We start from the raw sequence: 19,833 nt of genomic DNA, 5'->3' as shown, positions 1-19,833 counted from the left end.
AGGTCTTACTCAAGAAATCTTTGCCCAGACCAATGTCCTGGAGAGTTTCCCCAACATTTTCTTCTAGTATTTTCATAGTTTCAGGTCTTAGCTTTAAATCTCTCATCAATTTTGATTTAATTTTTGTATATGGCAAGAGTTAGGGGTCCAGTTTCATTCTTTTACATATGGTTATCTAGTTTTCCCAGCACCATTTATTGAAGACATTGTCCTTACCCCAATGTATGCTCTTAGCCCCTTTGTCGAAAATGAGTTTACTGTAAATGCATAGATTCATTTCTGGATTTTCTCTTTTTTTTCCATTGGTCTGTGCATCTGTTTTTAATGCAAGTCCTATGCTGTTTTGGTTACTATAGCTTTGTAGTATAATCTGAAGTCAGGTAATGTGATTTCTGCAGTTTTGTTCCTTTTGCTCAGGATGGCTTTGGTTATTCTGGGTCTTTCGTGGTTTCATATAAATTTTAGAATTTTTTCTTCTGTCTCTGAAGAATGTCATTGGTATTTTGATAGGGATTGCATGGAATCTGTAGATTGCTTTGAGCAGTATGGAGATTTTTAACATGCCAACTGCTTGGATTTGGACTTGCTGTGCCCCCTCACAACGCTGAGCTAGTTACTTCCCAACCCCAAGCCTCTGCAGCTCATCCTTAAAGGGGGTTACGATGATATCTGCCTCCCTCTTTGAGTTGCTATCAGAATTCAGTGAGGACATGCAGATGAGAGTTTTAACAATACCTGGGCCCCTAGTAAGCACTGACAAATGTTAATTATTATTGTTACTTGTAAAATGGGCATGATTATCCCCCCTCTACCTACCTCTGAGGTGCCTATTGAAGACCAGAGATTTTGTGTTTGAAAGGCTGTGCACACATATTTTAAAAAGTACAGAGGACGCTGTCAATAGCAGTCATTAACAGGGTGGCAATAAGGAAATCCTATTGCTGCCTGAATGGTGTGTCCTTGAACAGTGCAGAAACTCCCTTTGCTGATACTCACATCTCTAAGGGGCAGGGAGTGGGGATACACCACAGGAAGTACCTGCTGCCACTGCACCTCCCATCTAATTTTGCGACAGTCATGAAATGCGTCACCTACTGCATGCAACTGACTGCATCACATGAGAGGAAGTTGGTTTTCTGCAACTGGGTCAGGTCACAGGGGCGGGTGGATGCAGAGCTCCGACTAGCCGCAAGTCCAGCGCTCTTTTGTGCTGCTGCTTTGTGGAAGGAAATGTGAAGAAAACCCAGTGTCACCCTGTAAAACAGACAGAACACAAAACAGTGGAGGAGCCGAGAGAAGGCAAAAAGATTCAGGATATTTCTCTTTTAAAAGTAAAATGGCATCGTGGAAGAAATTTGACCTTCCGAAAGTGGAGGATAAAGTCATGTTCAAGGGGAAAAACAGCAATACAGCATCTGCAGCTTAGACATACAGAGCTCGTCTGTAACTGGGAGTAAGATAGGAGTGGGGGCGGAGAGGGGGAGGGCCGTGTCCTTTCAGAGATTCTGAGAAACTCCAACCATAAAAGTCCATGACAACTCAAGTGCAGTACCCTTGACCCCATGTTTGTCAGGTAACAAGCTGGGTTTTGACTTTTATTTTGCTGCTTCTAACGCTGGCTGGGCGCCGTGGGAGAAGGGCGGGCAGATCATTCTACTGAATACTCCAGGGGACAGTGTTGCGGACTCGGACCCGCCCATCACTAGCTGGATGACCTGGGACAATCCCTGTCTCCCCTAGGACCTCAGTTTCCATATCTGTAAAATGAAGTGGATAGGATTCTGTTCATTCATTTATGTAACAAATATTTATTGAGCAACTTACATGCCAGGCATTGTTCTCCCTATCGGGGATTCAGTGATTTTCAGAACAGAGAAATGTCTCCCTCCTGGAGCTCACGTTGGCATGGATGGCTGGCAAGACGGCTTCCCACCCTCATTGGAAATGTGTCGCTCTGCCCACTCTGTGGTGCCTCATGCCCCACCACAGTGCCTACCTGCTAGACTTTTGGCAAACTGGACCACCAGTTGTCTGGAGATTGGAAAGAGCCTACTTTTTTGTTGTAATCCTTCTGTTCCTTTTTCCCCCTTTTAATGTAAATGTTATTAAAACATAACATCCACATAGAAAGTGCACATACTGATAAATTTTCACCAACAGAAACACACATGTAAGCAGCAGCCACACCAAGAAACAAAGTATGACTCACACTCAAGAAAGACCCCATGTCCCTCTGGTCTCTGATCTCCACCGTAGGGAAAACTATCTCCAGATTTCTGATCCTAGGTATTAGTTTTGTTCTGTTTAACTTTGTATATACCCTTTTGTATGTCAGTTCTTTCACTCAGTGTTATATTTGTGAGGTTTATTCACGTTGCTTCACATTGTGGTGGTTTATTTACAGTATTTCATTAGATGAAGGTTCAACAATGTGTGCATTTGACTGTGAATGGACGTACAGATTATTTTCTGTTGGAGGCCATCGCTGAATGGTATTGCTGTAACGTGTGGACCTGTCTTAGTGAACGTGTTTGCTTTTCCCAGGGGAGTTGCTCTGGCATAGGTTACGTATATTTCCATTTCAGTAGATTCTGCTGGTTTTCCACAATGGGTGTACAAAGTAGGTTCCCACCAGCAATGTTTGATAATCCAGGGAGCTGAACATTTTGCGTCTTTTACACTGTAGCCATTCTGGTGAGTGTGTACTGGTATCGTATTGTGATTTTAATTTGCATTTCTCTGGCGTCTAATAAAATTTGCCGGGGGACCCTGTTCCACTTAAGCATGACAATTAAACAGAGCCGTCTGTCCACGCCAGGTCTTTTCTTCAAGGATACTGCAGTTTTCTTAGGCATCCCACGCTTTCACGCTAGTAGTAAAATGAAGAGACGTTACTATACACACTTCTTCCACAGCCCCTGACTAGGGAACTTTATATTTCCCCAGTAAGAAGAAGAAAAATGTCTCCATGCGATCCATCAAGACCACCCGGGACCGAGTACCTACATATCAGTACAACATGAATTTTGAAAAGCTGGGCAAATGCATCATAATAAACAACAAAAACTTTGATAAAGTGACAGGTAGGTGTGAGGGCGTGGGCTCATCTTTCCGGTTCCCTTTCATCTTCTCCTATTTGTATCAGACATTTATGGGAGAAATGCTGTACCCCCCTACTGTGGCAGACAGCCCCCCTGAAGGCAAGGTTCCTGTATCCAGGGGAAAGGGTTATGCGGAAATCGAGAACATTCAGTCTAAGGCCCCACCACATGTATTAGCTGATGCGGAGCTTTGACCAAAGGGCTAAGAATCCAGGGTAACCTTGGCTTTGGTGGGAGCTGAGTGTTACCAGGAGGCTCACCTGTTGTAGGCAGGCTGCACTGTTAGCCTCCCCTTTGAGTTTGCTTCAATTCATTTAAATTGTGGCCTTGGAAGGCATTGTATGTACTTGGAGTGTTTCTGCTGCAGCTGGCGCCAGTACATTTAGTGCCCGGCCCACTGGCACCCGCATGTGGTATTCAGCCAGGGGATGCTCACCTGTGGATTCGTTGCTTGATTCCCACAGGTATGGGCGTTCGAAACGGAACAGACAAAGATGCCGAGGCGCTCTTCAAGTGCTTCCGAAGCCTGGGTTTTGACGTGATAGTCTATAATGACTGCTCTTGTGCCAAGATGCAAGATCTGCTTAAAAAAGGTGAGTGCTGCCTGGAGTAGTGGCTCATGCCTGCAATCCTAGAACTTTGGGAGGCCAAGGTGGGAGGATCGCTTGAACCCAGGAGTTCAAGACTAGTCTGGGCAAAATGGCAACACCCTATCTCGAAAATGTTTTGTTTTTTTTTAATTAGCCAGGCATGATGGCATGCACCTGTAGTCCCAGCTACTTGGGAGGCTGAGGTGGAAGCATTGCTTGAGCCTAGGAGGTCAAGGGTGCAGTGAGCCATGATCACACCATTGCACTCCAGCCTGGGTGACAGAGTGAGACCCTGTCTCAAAAAAAGAAAAGTTGAGCCCTTACCGCCCCTCCATCTGTCTTCTTCCTGTACCCAAGGGAGGCGATGCTCCCACCGTGGCCAGGCCCATCTCAGAAGAATGGCTGTGCAGGGCAGAGGAATTTCAGTGTGAGAAACCTCCCTCCCTCTTGACCGTCCGTACCTGTCCTGGGGTAGGCAGGTTTCCTTGAGGAGCCTTCAATCTCTTCGTAAAAAGATGAAATCAGCTTAAAGTCCAGCAGGAGAAATAGATTATTCATATACAGAATGGTCACAATTTCAAAAGATTCATTCCTGGGAAGTAACAAATCTGTGTCATCCTTTCCAGAATGAAGTGTAAGTGTAAACTTTTCCCTTGTGGCAGATAGAGAATAATAATTCCCGTATACTTTAGAACTGTTATTTTTTATATAGCATGTTCACAAAATTATTTCATTAGATCTTTAACAGAAGGCCTGCAATGTTGGGCAACAGAATATTATGCTCTTTTTATAAATATAGGGGCGGGCCACATGCGGTGTCTCACACCTGTAATCCCAGCAGTTTGGGAGGCCAAGGCAGGAGGATTGCTTGAGGCCAGGAGTTCGAGACCAGCCTGGCCAACATGATGAAACCCCATCTCTACTTAAAAATACAAAAATTAGCCAAGTGTGGTGACACACGCCTGTAATCACAGCTACTCGGGAGGCTGAGGCATGAGAATCACTTGAACTTGGGAACCGGGGAGGCAGAGGTTGCAGTGAGCCAAGATGGCACCACTACACTGCAGCCTGGGTGACAGAGCAGGACTCTGTCTCAAAAAATAATAAAAATGAAATAAAAAATAAAATAAAAGAAGGGGTGGAGCTTCAGAGAGGATGAAAGATACACTGAAGGGTGCAGTTAGTAGGGGCAGAACCGAAACCCACGCTCTGGTCTTCTGACTCCAGGGCAAATGCGTTTCCTATTACACCACCCTCTCTAATGGATACCACCTAGGGTATTCTGGCATTTAGGGCAAGTGTTTGAAAGTAACATCCTATCAATTCACTAGGCACAGACCCACAGGAAGTAGATAGGAACACAATCTAAATCACTGCTGTTTTTCTTAACCTCGCAGCTAAAACAAAAAAAGTCCCCACCATCTTTTTTTTTTTTTTTAAAACTAAGCGTTTTTCCTAATTTCCTCCAACTTGACTCTTACAAGCTGACCTTTTATACTCTAGTAGGTTATGTCCTAGACCAGACTAGAAGTCAGGAGTCCGAGATCTGGGTCTGGCCCAAGTTCTAACAGGTGACTCAGGCAAGGCAACCACATCATCCTGATTTTCTTGCTTTCCTGAAAGGCAGATTGTGATACCAGCTCCTGCTGTTTCTTGGGGATGGAGTGAGGAAGCTTGTGAGCCAAGAGGAATTTTGTGAGCATGCTTTGAGAAGTATAATGGCCCAGATAGGCGTATTAACTTGTCCCAATTGTAGTTTCTGTTTGGTTTTTGTTTGTTTTGTTTTGTTTGAGACGGAGTCTCACTCTGTCGCCCAGGCTGGAGTGCAGTGGTGCAATCTTGGCTCACTGCAACCTCCACCTCCTGGGTTCAAGCAATTCTCCTGCCTCAGCCTCCCAAGTAGCTGGCATTACAGATGCGTGCCACCATGCCCGGCTAATTTATTTATTTATTTTTTTAGTAGAGATGGGGTTTTACCATGCTGGCCAGGCTGGTCTCAAACTCCTGACTTCATGATCCACCTGCCTTGGCCTCCCAAAGTGCTGGGATTACAGGCGTGAGCCACTGAGCCCGGCCGTTTCTGTTCTTTTGAAAGATGATTCATTATGCCCAAGTCCAGAGCACGTCACAATCAGAGAATTCTTGTTTATTGTCCTATCAAACTAGTAAAGCATTTATTTTTTCTGACTTTACATGCAGTCAGTTCCAGTGAAGACAAAACTCCCATTTTCTAACTGTCCTAATTTATGTAATCTTAAAATAAGCTAAGAACTCAAACTTTCATCACCATCGCCTTGCACCTCTACTGTCAAAACTAATACAAGAATCACTGGGAAGATAATGCAAAGTGTCTTGGTAATTCGAATGGGAGAGGCCACTCTTGCTCTGCCTGGAACTGGTGAGGTAGCTGGACTTTGCAGTGTCCTGGGCTTGAAAAACAGCCCCAAGCCTCCAACGTGTTGTACCACCTTTGGGGAAGGTTATGAGACCTCTCCGAGATTCCATTTTTTTAAATCAGTGAAATAAAGATAAATGAGGCCTACTTCCAGTCTTGTAGGAATTAAAAATAACTCATGTAAAGTACCTAGATCAGTGTCTGCATGTAGCATTTGCTCAGGAAATTCTAAATATTGTTCCTTCCCGCTCATTAATCATAGAGAAGAAGAAAGGATATGTGTATTAGCTAGTTATAGGTTGGTGCAAAAGTAATTGCGGTTTTTGGCATTAAAAGTAATGGTTAGTTAACCTATAGCTGGTTAGTTAGTATCATAGAACCTTTGGTGAGTTCTGGCTGGGCCAACTAGCTACATGGTTTATGATTGCTCTCCTCAGTATCCTAAATGGACAGCCAATCTAGCATTTTTATTTATTTTCCTTTAATTTTGTTTAATTGTGGTAAAATATACATAACGTAAAATTACCATCGTAACCATTTTTAAATGTATAGATCAGAATGACATTCACATGGTTGTGTCACCATCATCACCATCCATCTCCAGGGTTTCTTTCATCTTCTATAACTGAAACGTTATCTCTATTAAACACTAACTGGCTATTTCCCCTTCCCTCCAGGCCCTGGCAACCACCGTTCTATATTCTCTCTGTGATCTTGACTACTCACGGTACCTCCTGAAAGTGGAATCATGCGATGCTTGCCCTTTAGTGACTGGCTTATTGCACTTAGTATAATATTTTATTGTCTTTAACAAACACTTGCATGATGCTTATTATGTGGCCTGTTTTACAAATACTAACTCATTTAATGAGTTAATATTGATCTTCAATGTACAGATAAGGAGACCAAGGCACAAAATAGTTCAGTAACATTCCTGATGTCATAGAACTAGCCAACAGCAGGGCCACACCCATCAGCCCCCATACACTGTGCCTATCCCTCTCTCTTAACTTCTTAGATAAGTCTGATCCTTTGAAAGGAGCCCAGTCCCCGGCTCCTACCCTCCCCTCCCTTGTACCCCTCTAATAGTCAGAGGCAGCTGCCAGGCTGCCGCTGGAAATGCTGCATCTGAGGCTTCCAAGAACTTAGACCTTAATTCTTCAATGTTCATATTATTTGCTTGCAGCTTCTGAAGAGGACCATACAAATGCCGCCTGCTTCGCCTGCATCCTCTTAAGCCATGGAGAAGAAAATGTAATTTATGGGAAAGACGGTGTCACACCAATAAAGGATTTGACAGCCCATTTTAGGGGAGATAGATGCAAAACTCTTTTAGAGAAACCCAAACTCTTCTTCATTCAGGTAATCTCTTTTCAATGCCAATACGCTTGAAAATGGGAAAAGATTACAGAGTGACGGGGATGGCATCATTTTTACAAATCTAAATGCTGTTTCCATATTCAAATTAGGGTTTTATTTTTCTATCTCTGAATGGTTAGCATATGTGTTTCCACTGGATCACAAATTATGAAGCTTTCTTTTTTTTTTCTTTGAGATGGAATCTCACTCTGTCACCCAGGCTGGAATGCAGTGGTGTGATCTCGGCACACTGCAACCTCCACCTCCCAGGTTCAAGCAATTCTCCTGCCTCAGCCTCCTGAGTAGCTGGGATTACAGGCACGCACCACCATGCCTGGATAATTTTTGTGTGTTTAGAAGAGATGGGGTTTCGCCATGTTGGCCAGGCTGGTCTCAAACTCCTGGCCTCAAGTGGTCCACCCACCTGAGGCTCCCAAAGTGCTGGGATTACAGGTGTGAGCCTCCACACCCAGACACAAATTATGAAGGTTTCTTTAAGACATTGCAATACTTTTATTTGCTTTGCTTAGTAATTTGAAACACATTCATTCATTTATCTGTTCATCAAATTATCATTGAGCTCCTAAGTATGCCAGGCACAATTCTAGGTACTGGGACACAGCAGTGAACAGCACGTACATTTCTGTTCCCACCTGCATGGAATGATGTCTGCTTTGATACTTAGGCTTGCCGAGGGACAGAGCTCGATGATGGCATCCAGGCCGACTCGGGGCCCATCAATGAAACAGATGCTAATCCTCGATACAAGATCCCAGTGGAAGCTGACTTCCTCTTCGCCTATTCCACGGTTCCAGGTATCACATCCATTGTCTGCCAAGCATACTTCAGTCCATTTCATCATCAAAACACAGATTTGGGGACTGTATTCATTTCCTCTTGCTGCAGTAATGTATTACTGCAAACACAGTGGCTTAAAATACACAAATGTATTATCTTGCAGTTCTGGAGGTCAGAATTCCAAAATAGGTTGGCAGGACTAAATTCCTTCCAGAGGCTCAAGGGAAAATCCATTTCCCAGCCTTTATGTGGTGTGTTAGAACTGCCTGCATTCCTTGGCTGTGGCCCCATCTTCAAAGCCAGCAACTTTGCATCTCTCTGACCCTTCTGTCGTTACCATGCTCTCTTTCTGACCACAGCTGAGAAAGGACACCTGTAATTAGATGGGACCCACCTGGATACTCCAGGATCCTCTCCCCATGTCAATCCGATACCCTTAACCACATCTGCAAAGTCCTTTTTTCCACATAAGCTTTCATGTTCATAGGTTCCAGGGTTAGGGCGTGGACATCTTTGGGCACCATTATTCTGCCTACCACAGAAATGCATTCACTTTTTTCTCCAGGAAAGCTGAATTATCTCATTTATTATTATTATTATTTTAGTAGTTATAAGGACAAACATTTCTGTAGTACTTTACAATGTAGAGTGTCTTTCATGTGTTTTTTCTCAAATACAATAATACTGTAAGTATTTAGGAAAGGTGTTATTCCTGTCCTGATTTTACAGGTAAAATAAAAGAATTTTTAGTTTGGATGAATCTAAGTGATATGCCTAAAGTCAGGTAGAGATTTCAGTGCACAGTAGAGGTGTGAGTCAGCCAAGGTTCCTTTACACTGCAGCCTGTACACAGATACCAGACGCCAGCAATGGGCAAGCCTACTCACTATTTACCAAGCACCACATTTGACTGAGTCTGTTCAATGAAAGTCCTTCCTTTGTTTTGGGTACAAACCAGCACTAAAAGTTCGAATTTTCCCAGCTGTAATAGTAGTTGTGTCAAGTATTTGGCACAAGGGTACTGGTTACAGTAAATAGGTTGATGTGTTTGGAAAACCAGCTCTGGCAGGATCTACAGATGGGATTTTGTGAGAGCGATAACTTCACAAGTTTTAAGGATGGCATAAGATAGAAAATAATTTGGTCTTTCTGCTCTTGAGAGGGAGGTGGTGTAATGGGGCATATGTCTGTGTAAACAAACCCAGTGGTAGAGTTGTAGTTGCTCTGAGCGAGGAGGCAGATGAGAAAAGCTATGTTAAAAAGGAGCTGCAGGGCTGGGCGCGGTGGCTCATGCCTGTAATCCCAACACTTTGGGAGGCCAAGGCAGGCGGATCTCAAGGTCAGGAGATTGAGACCATCCTGGCTAACACAGCAAAACCCTGTCTCTACTAAAAATACAAAAAAAAAAAAAAAAAAAAAAAAAAAAAATAGCTGGGCATGGTGGTGGGTGCCTGTAATCCCAGCTACTCGGGAGGCTGAGGCAGGAGAATGGCGTGAACTTGGGAGGCGGAGCTTGCAGTAAGCCAAGATCCCACCACTGCACTCCAGCCTGGGCAGCAGAGCAAGACTCCATCTCAAAAAAAAAAAAAAAAAGGAGCTGCTATAACTGAGCCTAAAATTTCAAACAACACGAGTAAGAGAAGGATGGCTTGTCAGACGGAGTGCTGAGGGGCCAGATAGCCCAGTGCATTTGGTAAAACTCAGGGCTGGATCTCAGGGTATATCAGTCTTCTTGGGCTGCTATAGCAAAATACCTTAGACAAGGTGGGTTAAACAACAGATGTTTATTTCTCTAAGTTATGGAGGCTGGGAAGTCCAAGATCAAGGTGCCGGCTAAGTCGCTTTCCGGTGAGGGCTCCCTTTCCAGCTCATAAATGGTCGGTCACCTTCTTGCTATAGCCTCATATGGCAGAGATTGAGAGCAAGACTGAGTGAGGTCTCTCGTGTCTCTTCTTATAAGGACACCAATCCTCTTGGATTAGAGCCCTACCCTAGTGACCTCATTGTACCTTAATTACCTCCATAAAGACCCTGCCTCTAAACACAGTCACATTATGGGATGCGGCTTCAATAAATGAATTTTAGGAAGACATAGTTCAGTCCATAGCACAGGATGTGACAGGGCATGGCCAGGGTCAAACCAGGACAGATAGGCAAGTGGCCCTGTCATGGTGGAACCTGTGTGCTGTGTCAAGCAGCCTGAACTTTACTCAGATAAAGTGGTGCAAGGAAATGGTTTTAGGTTAGGGAGTTATAGGATGAGATTTGCCCTCCCAGGATATCAGGCTCTCCTGGCCCTGCCCCTCAGACAATTGGGCATTCAGCCTCCTTGTGCCTCTAGATTTCTTCAGCAAGGTCCAACTCTACTCCCACGTATGCCAGCAGCAGAACACATCTTAGAATTCCTTGAGGTTCCCTGCAAATTCCTTCTCTAGTAGGCTTGGATTAGGAAGTACCACTGACCCCTAAAGGGTAGTGAGGAGTTCCAGAGTTATGGAATAGACCTCCAGCATTTCCTTTGGAAGTCTGCATGTGCAGATCTGTCTCATACCCACATATCTGATATTTATCAGGTGGGTACCTCCATCAAAGCTAATACAGGGGAGTAGTACCCTGGCAACATCCACCAATGCTGGCCCTTAGTGATGTTGTCATGGGATTTCCATGCTGAAATACCCAAAGCATTTTCTAGCATCTTCATGCCAGCCCTTAAATCTCAGATGTTTGCTGTCTGAGCACACCAGCATAATTCTCTTAAAGACTTGTGTGCAGAGTAGAGTGAAATCATTTCTGAAAAGCAGGTGTGAAAGCACCATATACCATTCTCATTGGTGAATGGAGCAGCTGTCAGAATTAGCTGACTTGATCGTCTCCTTTCTTTCCTGTTGAAGGCTATTACTCATGGAGGAGCCCAGGAAGAGGCTCCTGGTTTGTGCAAGCCCTCTGCTCCATCCTGGAGGAGCACGGAAAAGACCTGGAGATCATGCAGATCCTCACCAGGGTGAATGACAGAGTTGCCAGGCACTTTGAGTCTCAGTCTGATGACCCACGCTTCCATGAGAAGAAGCAGATCCCCTGTGTGGTCTCCATGCTCACCAAGGAACTCTACTTCAGTCAATAGCCATATCAGGGGTACATTCTAGCTGAGAAGCAATGGATCACTCGTTAATGAATCACATTTTTTAATGCTCTTGAAATATTCAGAAATTCTCCAGGATTTTAATTTCAGGAAAATGTATTGATTCAACAGGGAAGAAACTTTCTGGTGCTGTCTTTTGTTCTCTGAATTTTCAGAGACTTTTTTTATAATGTTATTCATTTGGTGACTGTGTAACTTTCTCAAGATTAATTTTCTCTTTGTATGTCTTTTACCTTGTTATTAGACTTAATACATGCAACAAAAGTGACCTCTGGAGAAAGCTCATGGCTGTGTGTACTGTAATTGGTGGTAACAGTGGTAGAGTCATGTTTGCACTTGGCAAAAAGAATCCCAATGTTTGACAAAACACAGCCAAGGGGATGTTTACTGATCCTTATTGCAGAATGTGGGTATTGAGTGTGATTTGAATGATTTTTCATTGGCTTAGGGCAGATTTTCATGCAAAAATTCCCAGATGAGTTAGAGGAGAAAAAGCTTAATGATTCTGATATGTATCCATCAGGATCCAGTCTGGAAAACAGAAACCATTCTAGGTGTTTCAACAGAGGGAATTCAATACAGGTAATTAACTTACGTAGATGATAAAAGAGAAGCCAAACAGCAAGAAGCTGTTACCACACCCAGGGCTACAAGGATAATGGGAAGAGGTTTGGTTTCCTGAGTCCAGTAGTGGGATCATCCAGAGGAGCTGAAACCATGGTGGGGGCTGCCTAGTGGGAGTTAGGACCACCAATGGATTGTGGAAAATGGAGCCATGACAAGAACAAAGCCACTGACTGAGATGGAGTGAGCTGAGTCAGATAAAAGAATACCTTGGTCTCACCTATCCTGCCCTCACATCTTCCACCAGCACCTTACTGCCCAGGCCTACCTGGAAGCCACCTCACCAAGGACCTTGGAAGAGCAAGGGACAGTGAGGCAGGAGAAGAACAAGAAGTGGATGTAAGCCTGGCCCATAATGTGAACATAAGTAATCACTAATGCTCAACAATATATCCATTCAATCCTTTATTCATTGGGTTGTCAGATAGTCTATGTATGTGTAAAACAATCTGTTTTGGCTTTATGTGCAAAATCTGTTATAGCTTTAAAATATATCTGGAACTTTTTAGATTATTCCAAGGCTTATTTTGAGTAAATATTTGTTACTTTTAGTTTTATAAGTGATGAAGAGTTTATGGCAAAGATTTTTGGCACTTTGTTTTCAAGATGGTGTTATCTTTTGAATTCTTGATAAATGACTGTTTTTTTCTGCCTAATAGTAACTGGTTAAAAAACAAGTGTTCATATTTATTGATTAAAAATGTGGTTGCTTAGTTCCTAACCAGTCCGGTTTGCTTTCCTTTTGAAGTTATTTATGGCAATGGAGAAATGAGAAAACAGGATAAGAATTGACCCTATTTGCTGGTCACAGTAGCTCACGCCTGTAATCCCAGCACTTTGGGAGGCCGAGGTGGGTGGATCATTTGAGGTCAGGAGTTCGAGACCAGCCTGGGCAACATGATAAAACCCCACTTCTACTAAAAATACAAAAAAATTAGCCAGGTGTAGTGGTGGGCACCTCTAGTCTCAGCTGCTCAGGAGGCTGAGGCAGGATAACCGCTTGAACCTAGGAAGTGGAGGTTGCAGTGAGCCATCGAGCCACTTCACTCCAGCCTAGGTGACAGAGTGAGATGCTTGTCTCAAAAAAAAAGGAAGAAGCAGAAGAAGAAGAAGAAGAGGAGGAGGAGGAGAGGAAGAGGAAGAAGAAGAAGAAGAGGAGGAGGAAAGAAGAAGAGAAGGAGGAGGAGAGGAGGAGGAGGAGAGGAGAATGAGGAGGAGAGGAGAATGAGGAGGAGAGGAGGGGAGGAGGAGGAGAGGAGGGGAGGAGGAGGGGAGGAGGAGAGGAGGAGGAGAGGAGGAGGAGAGGAGAGGAGGGGAGGAGGAGAGGAGAGGAGGGGAGGAGAGGAGGGGAGGAGGAGAGGAGGGGAGGAGGAGAGGAGGGGAGGAGGAGGAGGGGGGAGGAGGAGGGGAAGAGGAGAGGGGGGAGGAGGAGGGGAAGAGGAGAGGAGGGGGGGAGGAGGGGGGGAGGAGGAGAGGAAGGGAGGAGGAGGAGGGGGGAGGAGGAGAGGAGGGGAGGAGGAGGAGGGGGGAGGAGGGGAGGAGGAGGAGGGGGGAGGAGGAGGAGGGGGGAGGAGGAGGGGAAGAGGAGGGGGGAGGAGGAGGGGAAGAGGAGAGGAGGGGGGGAGGAGGGGGGAGGAGGAGGGGAAGAGGAGAGGAGGGGGGGAGGAGGGGGGGAGGAGGAGAGGAGGGGGGAGGAGGAGGGGGGAGGAGGAGGAGAGTGGGGAGGAGGAGGAGAGGAGGAGAGGGGGGAGGAGGAGGAGAGCGGGGAGGAGGAGGAGAGGAGGAGAGGGAGGAGGAGGAGAGGGGGGAGGAGGAGGAGAGGGGGGAGGAGGAGGAGAGGAGGGGAGGAGAGGAGGGGAGGAGGAGGAGGGGGGAGGAGGAGAGGAGGGGAGGAGGAGGGGGGAGGAGGGGGGGGAGGAGGAGAGGAGGGGAGGAGGAGGGGGGGAGGAGGAGGGGGGGAGGAGGAGAGGAGGGGAGGGGAGGAGGAGGAGGGGAAGAGGAGAGGAGGGGGGGAGGAGGGGGGGAGGAGGGGGGGGAGGAGGAGAGGAGGGGAGGAGGAGGGGGGAGGAGGGGAGGAGGAGAGGAGGGGAGGAGGAGGAGGGGGGAGGGGGAGGGGAAGAGGAAAGGAGGGGGGAGGAGGGGGGGAGGAGGAGAGGAGGGGGGGAGGAGGAAGGGAGGAGGAGGAGGGGGGAGGAGGGGAGGAGGAGGGGGGGAGGAGGAGGGGAAGAGGAGAGAAGGGGGGGAGGAGGAGGGGAGGAGGCGGGGAGGAGGAGGAGAGGAGGGGAGGAGGAGGAGGAGAGGAGGGGAGGAGGAGGAGGAGAGGAGGGGAGGAGGAGAGGAGGGGAGGAGGAGAGGAGGGGAGGAGGAGAGGAGGGGAGGAGGAGGGGAGGAGAGGAGGGGGGGAGGAGGAGGGGAGGAGGGGAGGAGGAGGGGAGGAGGAGAGGAGGGGAGGGGGGAGGAGGGGGGAGGAGGGGAGGAGGGGAGGAGGAGGGGAGGAGGGGAGGAGGAGGAGATGAGGAGGAGGAGAGGAGGAGAGGAGGAGGAGGAGAGGAGGAGGAGGAGGAGGAGGAGAGGAGGAGAGGAGGAGGAGAGGAGGAGAGGAGGAGGAGAGGAGGAGGAGAGGAGGAGGAGGAGAGGAGGAGGAGGAGAGGAGGAGGAGGAGAGGAGGAGGAGGAGGAGGAGGAGAGGAGGAGGAGAGGAGGAGAGGAGGAGGGGAGGAGGAGAGGAGGAGGAGGGGAGGAGGAGGGGAGGAGGAGAGGAGGAGGAGGAGAGGAGGAGAGGAGGAGAGGAGGAGAGGAGGAGGAGGAGAGGAGGAGGAGGAGAGGAGGAGAGGAGGAGGAGGAGAGGAGGAGGAGGAGAGGAGGAGGAGGAGAGGAGGAGGAGGAGGAGGAGGAGGAGGAGAGGAGGAGGAGAGGAGGAGGAGAGGAGGAGAGGAGGAGGAGAGGAGGAGGAGAGGAGGAGAGGAGGAGGAGAGGAGGAGGAGAGGAGGAGAGGAGGAGGAGAGGAGGAGGAGGAGAGGAGGAGAGGAGGAGAGGAGGAGGAGAGGAGGAGAGGAGGAGAGGAGGAGGAGGAGAGGAGGAGAGGAGGAGAGGAGGAGGAGGAGAGGAGGAGAGGAGGAGGAGGAGGAGGAGAGGAGGAGAGGAGGAGGAGAGGAGGAGAGGAGGAGAGGAGGAGGAGGAGGAGAGGAGGAGGAGGAGAGGAGGAGGAGGAGGAGGAGAGGAGGAGGAGGAGTAGGAGGAGGGGAGGAGGGGGAGGAGGAGTAGGAGGAGGGGAGGAGGGGGAGGAGGAGTAGGAGGAGGGGAGGAGGGGGAGGAGGAGTAGGAGGAGGGGAGGAGGGGGAGGAGGAGGAGTAGGAGGAGGGGAGGAGGAGGAGTAGGAGGAGGAGTAGGAGGAGAAGGGGAGGAGGAGGGGGAGGGGGAGGAGGAGGAGAGGAGGAGGGGGAGGGGGAGGAGGAGGAGAGGAGGAGGAGAGGAGGAGGAGGAGGAGAAGAAAGAAGGAGAAGAGGAAGAAGAAGAAGAAAAGGAAGAGGAGGAAAAAGAAGAAGAATTATTGACCCTATTGACTTGACCTCAACACGAAGAAGAAGAAGAAGAAGAAGAATTATTGACCCTATTGACTTGACAGAAGAAGAAGAAGAAGAAGAGGAAGAAGAGGAAGAAGAAGAAGGAGAGGGAGGAGAAGAAGAAGAAGAAAGAAGAAGAGGAAGAGGAAGAGGAAGAAGAAGAAGAAGAAGAAGAAGAAGAGGAAGAAGAAGAAGAATTATTGACCCTATTGACTTGACCTCAACACATAGTATATAATTTTTCTGAAGTTAGTACACTAGTAAGTAAATAATCACTTGGGAAGCCAGGACTCTTCACATAAAGGGTTAATCAATTTAGAAAGATGTTTGTGATGGGCTGCCATTTATTAATTTTGGCAATAAAATCAGATAACATAAAAGCATCTTCTTTCAAGTAAGAAAACTAATTTTGGGTGCGTTTACTAGACTTGTCCTTGGTTTCCTGCCATCTAAAATATTCCAAATGTTCAAAATTAGAGATCATAACAAGCGTCTACACTACTATTCCCAGAATTCACAGGCTGTTCTTTGGAAAATAAGCTATCTAATAAAGGTCTCTATCCCGTAGGGCCTAAGTGCATTGCAATTTGAAGTAAACACCATACAATCTACTTATTTGCCTTGTAACCTTCATTAAAGGGAAGGAAATGCTCTCAAGTGTCAGGATGAATTTTTCCTGAATTCTCTGGGAAGTTATAGCTTACAGATAATGAATATTACCTTATATCCCTTAGATTTTTAATAAAGAGTTTTAGTCCTTGAATACTTCCATGGGTAGATGCTTATTTATGGAGATCAGAAATCCGAGTTCAACCTGGGAATGTGTTCAGTGATACCAGTTTCATTCTAAACTTTCCAAACTTTTTATATTCCGTAATTCTGATGACAAGTTACCGTAAAGGAGACCTCGGTCCTGGTGAATATACATTCCCAATTCTCATCGTTGTTGACAACCCCAGTTCCTCTTCCCCGGAGTATCATACAGGGCACTGCCCTTGTCCTATGGGAAGACAGTGCAGACTACAGCATCCCCACTGGATTTATGAGCTCAAAGCTGGATTTCTGTTCAGATTTTCATTTTCCTCAAGGTGCCATTAGGTTATTTAAATTTTTAGCTATTGGGTCAGGCATGGTGGCTCATGCCTGTAATTCTAGCACTTTGGGAGGCCAAGGCGGGCAGATTACTTCAGGTCAAGAGTTTGAGACCAGCCTGGCCAACATGGTGAAACCCCGTCTCTACCAAAAATACAAAAATTAGCCGGGCACAGTGGTGGGCACCTGTAGTCCCAGCTACTCTGGAGGCTGAGACAGGAGAATAGCTTGAACCTAGGAGGCGGAGGTTGCATTGAGCTGAGATCTTGTCACTGCACTCCAGCAACAGAGCAAGACTCCATCTCAAAAAAAAAAAGGAAAAAAATAAATATATTTTTTAAATGTTTTAACTATTAATACATTCACAGACAGCTTTGGGCTCTGCCCTGGGCTTTTTCTCTGAGCAAATTTCCACAAGCCGTCATCAGCCCAATGTGTATATGAACTGCTACAAATTGGTCTGAAAGTCCTGCAGTCACTGAATTTACATGATTTAAAACCTCGAGGAAACCAAGGCCTCTCTGAGAAAGAAAACAACGTCCACCAAAATGTCCTAGACACTGGCTGACAAATCCCTTATTTTGCCCAGTCTTGCAGTGCGTCACCTGAAATCTTTTATTACCAGCTACTCTGGTGACCAAGGATTGATTGCTTTTGGCTTCCTCGAAGCACGCCATTTTCGCCAGCTTTTCATCTTTCAGGCCCTTTTCCAGAAAACATCTGGCCAGGTAAGAGGCTGTGTTGGTCATCAGTTTATAGCAATAATTCTTCTGTGTTAATTAGCCACTGGACAAATAGCAGCAGCCCAGGTATCCTGAAGAATTCTTCGAAGACATGCAGATCAGAAAGCTACTTTACACTGTTTGCTTGTAAACATTTTAGTGTCTTGCAACACTGAGCGAGTGCCTGGACTGGCCACATCAGCATCCCCTGGGAGCTTGTCAGAAACGCAGACTCTCAACCCCGCCCCAGACCTACTCAACATGAATCTGCATTTTAACCAGATTCCCCAGTGGTCCATGTGTACATTACAGTTTAGGAAGCTCTGTTTTGAGGGCAAGGACCATATGTATATATACATTTTTTTGGTCTCCCCTCTGCACTGAACATGGAGCTGATAGTACATGCCTACAAAGGATTAATAAAAGAATACTTTGGAGCTTTCATTGAAGACAGGTTTTCAAGCTCTCCTCTTTTAAAATTCCACGATACCCTTAAAGTACATAGTACACGTTTTACATTCTTTGCCCAGCTCCATGTTAAATAAGCCTTTGCTGAGTGGCATAAAAGGATTATTTATATGATCTCAAAGTGTCTGTGAATGTGAATTGCAGTCTTTAAAATGTTTTCATAAACATAATAGGATTAAAGGAGCCATGTCTTGCATGTTTTTGTTGGTGGCAGGACTGCTGAGCACTGAGGCTTCAGAGCTTGTCTTTTCCACCTGTCCTATTCCTAGAGCCCAGTGGACACTGGGAGAATTACTATTTCTCCTTGACAGTGTGCCCTCAGGCCATAGGTCACCTTTTTGATAGACCTCAGGGCTTTGTTTTGGGTCAGGTGGCAAATAATTCTTTTTGATTCATAAATCATTAACACAAACACACCAAGGGCATATTTGGAAAGCCCAGCCACCACCACAGTACTGATATAGACATGGAAACTCCATTAGCTTGTAGGTTCATGCATGAACGGCTCTCTAAAAGTACGCAACAAACATCAGAAAACGCAAAAGTCAAATACGATGAGTTTGCTTCGGCGTTAAGTTTTGGTTTTTATGGCACTATGAATATTTATGGCACTGCAGTTTTCTAACAAATTTGTTGTAATCATTTAAAGCCAAACTGTCAAAGAATTTAAATTTGGAAGGCACATGGGATTATGGCTGCAAATAAACAAGGCTGAGTATTTCTCGAGCTTTAAGGGTCTGACCCAAGTAAATAAGATTCAAGAAGGAGTTGGGAAAGAGGAAAGTGTAAATGGTGAGATAGGTTTGGTCTCCGTTGCTAGTTCTAGCTTCAGTTATTTTAAGCAGATCTCAATTAGTATAGCATCAAACTTTTTAGCAGAGGTGCTTTTAATCATTCATGTTTCAAAATTAGGCTCTGAGTCTGATCCAAGTTCTAATCCTGACTCTCATTTAACCATTTAATACTCACATAACCTTAAGCAGTCCTTCAGTTTCCTCATCTATGTATGAAGATGGTAGTGTGAAAATTAATGAGATAATGTATATGAAATGCTTAGTGCAATGCCTGGCACAAAGTTGTAACCGAAAGAGGGTCTAGCTGCTCACCACTTACGGCAAGAAGCCAAAATAACAAGAACAAGGAGTGATCAAAAGAGAGTGAATTTTATTATCCATTGCCAACAAGGGGAAAAGGTCAGAATCCTTTCTGAAAATTGCCACGTTTTCAATTTCTGGAGAGAGGGCAACAGTTTAAGAATAGAGACTTGGAATACAGAGAGGTGGGAGGGGCTAGGAGGTGCCAGGTGGCATGTTTCACTCCTATGGCTTATATTGAATTATTGCTCTAGCCAGTGCCATCTTGGGCCCAACCAGGTTACAAATTAATTGCAGTCGATCGTGCAGTTAATGTCTCACTGGGAGTGAACTCCGTCCTTGAAGTCATCTCCTGCTGGGGAGAGAATTCCAGAGATGCCTCGTCCATATCAAGATTTGGCCCCTGAAGCTTCTAAGGAAATACATGACCAGATAAGTGAGCATGTTGTGAGCTTAACAAGAATCTAGGTAAATACATGTGCATAGGCATGGGAGCATAAGGTGAGAAAGGAAAGAAAAAAAGTTCTTAAAACAGTGTTTGAAGCTAAGCCACTCAGTTACAAAGTAATCAATGAGTAGTAGATATCAAAGATGATGATGATGAATGATGATGATGATGATGACGATGACATGAGGCTCACGGACGGGCAAGAATGGAAGATGCCCCCCGGATGCCTCACTTGCTCTTTCTACCTCCCAGTTTCTTCCTTGGTCGTGCTCTTCAGTCTATGCTTTCAACCTGAGGTCTCCCAGAAGTGAAGAGATTAGATCAGCAATTGCTTTATTCAGCAAACATTCAAAGAGTCCTACTAGATGCCAGATGTCATATAAGGATGGGACTAAAAAGATGACCAAGAAAGGATGCTCATACCAAATGAGGTGAACAAAT

General features: G+C 45.9%; 1 protein-coding gene across 7 annotated transcripts in view; it reads left to right on the top strand.

Annotated features, from left to right (window-relative positions):
- The window catches only part of CASP7 (caspase 7), a 51,564-nt gene extending 38,837 nt beyond the window's left edge, over positions 1–12,727 (top strand). For all 7 annotated transcript variants that reach the window (XM_063617638.1, XM_063617631.1, XM_055248705.2 and 4 more), the window contains 5 exons: positions 2,947–3,083; positions 3,566–3,694; positions 7,273–7,448; positions 8,131–8,260; positions 11,135–12,727. In XM_063617638.1, the coding sequence (XP_063473708.1) occupies positions 2,947–3,083; positions 3,566–3,694; positions 7,273–7,448; positions 8,131–8,260; positions 11,135–11,364 (802 nt within the window). In that variant the 3' untranslated portion in view covers positions 11,365–12,727. The remainder of the gene's footprint in view (positions 1–2,946; positions 3,084–3,565; positions 3,695–7,272; positions 7,449–8,130; positions 8,261–11,134) is intronic.
- The last annotated feature ends 7,106 nt before the right edge of the window (positions 12,728–19,833 follow it).

Source organism: Symphalangus syndactylus, chromosome 2 (genome assembly GCF_028878055.3).
Source record: "Symphalangus syndactylus isolate Jambi chromosome 2, NHGRI_mSymSyn1-v2.1_pri, whole genome shotgun sequence".
Taxonomy (NCBI): domain Eukaryota; kingdom Metazoa; phylum Chordata; class Mammalia; order Primates; family Hylobatidae; genus Symphalangus; species Symphalangus syndactylus.
The sequence above is the reverse complement of the archived record's forward strand: the minus strand, read 5'-3'. Positions and strand labels throughout refer to the sequence as shown.